We start from the raw sequence: 2,536 nt of genomic DNA, 5'->3' as shown, positions 1-2,536 counted from the left end.
CTATTCTATTATATTCATCTTCAAGTCCAACAAAACTCATTCATTAGCCCATTTTGCTTCAAATCCTCAGAGATCTCTCTCCACATGGCTCCAATTACAGTCGGCAATGTTATACCAGACGGAAAGATCTCATTCTTCGATGAGAATGATCAGCTTCAGACAGTCTCCATTCACTCTTTCGCCGCCGGTAAAAAAGTAGTTTTCTTTGGTGTCCCTGGTGCTTTCACTCCCCTTTGCAGGTATGTATAAAGTTTCAAACTTTCTTCAGGCTTCTCCTTGGAATTGGCTTTATAAGATCCTTAGTTTCGATTTGAGAACCGGGTTGTGGTTTTTTTTGTTTTTGTTTGTGAGGTTAGTATGAGCCATGTGCCTGGATTCATTGAGAAAGCAGGGGAGTTTAAGTCAAAGGGTATTGATGAGATCATTTGCTTTAGCGGTGAGTATAAACTGATATGTTTGATGTGCAAAATGTGTTTTTGTTTAAGTACTGACGCCGTCATATACCATTGATTGTTGCAGCAAACGATCCGTATGTGATGAAGGCATGGGGAAAGACATACACAGAGAACAAGCACGTGAAGTTTGTAGGTGACGGGTCAGGGGAATACACACACCTACTAGGACTTGAGCTTGACCTAAAGGACAAGGGTATGGGCGTTAGGACAAGGAGATTCGCTATGTTGCTCGATAACCTCAAGGTGACTGTAGCCAATGTTGAATCTGGCGGTGAGTTCACCATTTCCAGCGCCGAAGATATCCTCAAGGCTCTCTAGATAACTTTATCTTTTGCTTATTGTATTGTGTTATGTAAACCGCTCTATGTGAAGTAGAGGATTCTATAGCCTCATTTTATGCATAATAAAGCAGCGTGTGACTTGCTTGATATAATAAAATAAAGTATTAATTGGTTTTGATATTATTTTTCTTTGTGGTTGATTCCTGAAAGATATGAGTAATTCGCGTCAAGATGCATACCAAATCTCTTTGTTTTGTGGACTATGGTAGGTATGAACCTAAAAGTTAGGTAACCGGAATTGTACTACAGAAATGTGTGTTTGCAAACAAGATAGCTTGGTCGACGAGTAAGCCTTATGAACAATGGAGAAGCGCATTTGGTGGCACACATTGAACTTACGAAGCATTAGATACTTAGGAAACTTATTTTAATACTATTTCACAAATAGCTCAATGACAATTAACAACGGCTTAAAATGAGTTTTAAGCTTATAGAATAATAGAATCCATAATAACTGGTTCAAATAGAGATACCAACACATAAAACGCCAAGTCCTCACGAGTACATCTTTGTTCACACATAAACACAACAGAACACACTTCCTTAGCACACACCATTCATCTTCTTCCTGTCCTTCACAAAATTCCTCCATCCAACAATAACGTCCATCAGAAGCTCCCTCTGCACCTTCTTCCCCTTTACATTTTCCGCGACCCCTTCTAGTCCCATCTTCTTAGATATCTTGGAAGGCAAGGTATCTAGCTCGTGAAGCACCTTGGAAATATCTGCCACAAGTCTCTCCGCGAGTGTTCTTGAGAAATCTTCCCTGATGACAACACGCAGAACCGTGATGTGCTGTGCATCCGCAGGCATAGTGTAAGCCGGGACGATCCAACCGAAACGACGTAGCATCTCAGAGATCTCGAACTCGTTGTGGAAACTATGGTCCTTGAGAGAGAAGGCTACAACTGGCACTCCTTGGTCCTTTGAGACTATGTTGAAACGCTCTGTTTTCTCTATCCCTTCTTTGAGAACCACCATGTTTTCAATGCAATTCTCCATCACATTTTTGTAGCCCTATTCAAACCAAAACGTCCCATGTAAAAAATTCACTAGAGTCAGCAAAAAAATAAAGAAATTGACCAAATATATATATATATATATATATATATATATATTGTATGAAGATCTATGGTTTTATGGTTTACTACGAGTAACACTAGACTCACCTCGAACCCAAGACGAATGAGCTGGTAGTATTGAGCAATAATTTGGCTCGATCCTACAACAACAAAAAAGTTTTATCATGTTACATAAATATAACATCATGAAATATTCAATTACATATATAATGTGAAACATATATAACATACCTTTGGAGAAATTGAGAGTGAAAGTGGGTTGATCAGAACCAAGATAGTTGATATGAAAGATAAGCTCTTCAGGCAAGTCCTCTTGTGCCCTCCAAACGACCCAACCAATACCAGCATAGACCAGTCCATACTTGTGACCACTCACGTTGATGCTCTTAACCAAAGGAAGCCTAAAGTCCCATTCCAATTCAGGGTAGATAAATGGAGCAATGAACCCTCCACTTGCTGCATCCACGTGGATCGGTGTGTTCCAGCCAGTCTCCTCATTTTTCTTGACCAGCAAGTCATTGAGACGCTTCACGTCTTCGAACTCACCGTTGAGTGTTGACCCCAATATGGCCGCGACACAGATTGTGTTCTCGTCCACCATCTCTGCTGCTTTGTCTGGATCCATCACGTAGTAACCTTCACTTAGCTTTACCTCTTT

General features: G+C 40.3%; 2 protein-coding genes across 2 annotated transcripts in view; one reads left to right on the top strand and one right to left on the bottom strand.

Moving 5' to 3' along the window:
• On the top strand, window positions 1–919 carry LOC104750382 (peroxiredoxin-2C-like). Its single transcript, XM_010472172.2, has 3 exons — window positions 1–239; window positions 357–436; window positions 520–919. The coding sequence occupies exons 1-3, from the start codon at window positions 85–87 to the stop codon at window positions 771–773; spliced, it is 489 nt and encodes a 162-aa protein (XP_010470474.1). The 5' UTR covers window positions 1–84; the 3' UTR covers window positions 774–919.
• The window catches only part of LOC104750381 (glutamate decarboxylase 2-like), a 6,431-nt gene continuing 5,084 nt past the window's right edge, over window positions 1,190–2,536 (bottom strand). The window contains exons 5-7 of the mRNA XM_010472170.2: window positions 2,110–2,530; window positions 1,966–2,018; window positions 1,190–1,813 (exon numbers count right to left, since the gene is read on the bottom strand). Coding sequence (XP_010470472.1) covers window positions 1,340–1,813; window positions 1,966–2,018; window positions 2,110–2,530 — 948 coding nt within the window. The 3' untranslated portion in view covers window positions 1,190–1,339. The remainder of the gene's footprint in view (window positions 1,814–1,965; window positions 2,019–2,109; window positions 2,531–2,536) is intronic.

Source organism: Camelina sativa, chromosome 16, assembly GCF_000633955.1.
Source record: "Camelina sativa cultivar DH55 chromosome 16, Cs, whole genome shotgun sequence".
In the NCBI taxonomy this organism is placed as follows: Eukaryota; Viridiplantae; Streptophyta; class Magnoliopsida; order Brassicales; family Brassicaceae; genus Camelina; species Camelina sativa.
Note: the sequence above shows the minus strand (reverse complement) of the source record. Positions and strands in the feature narration are given on the sequence as shown.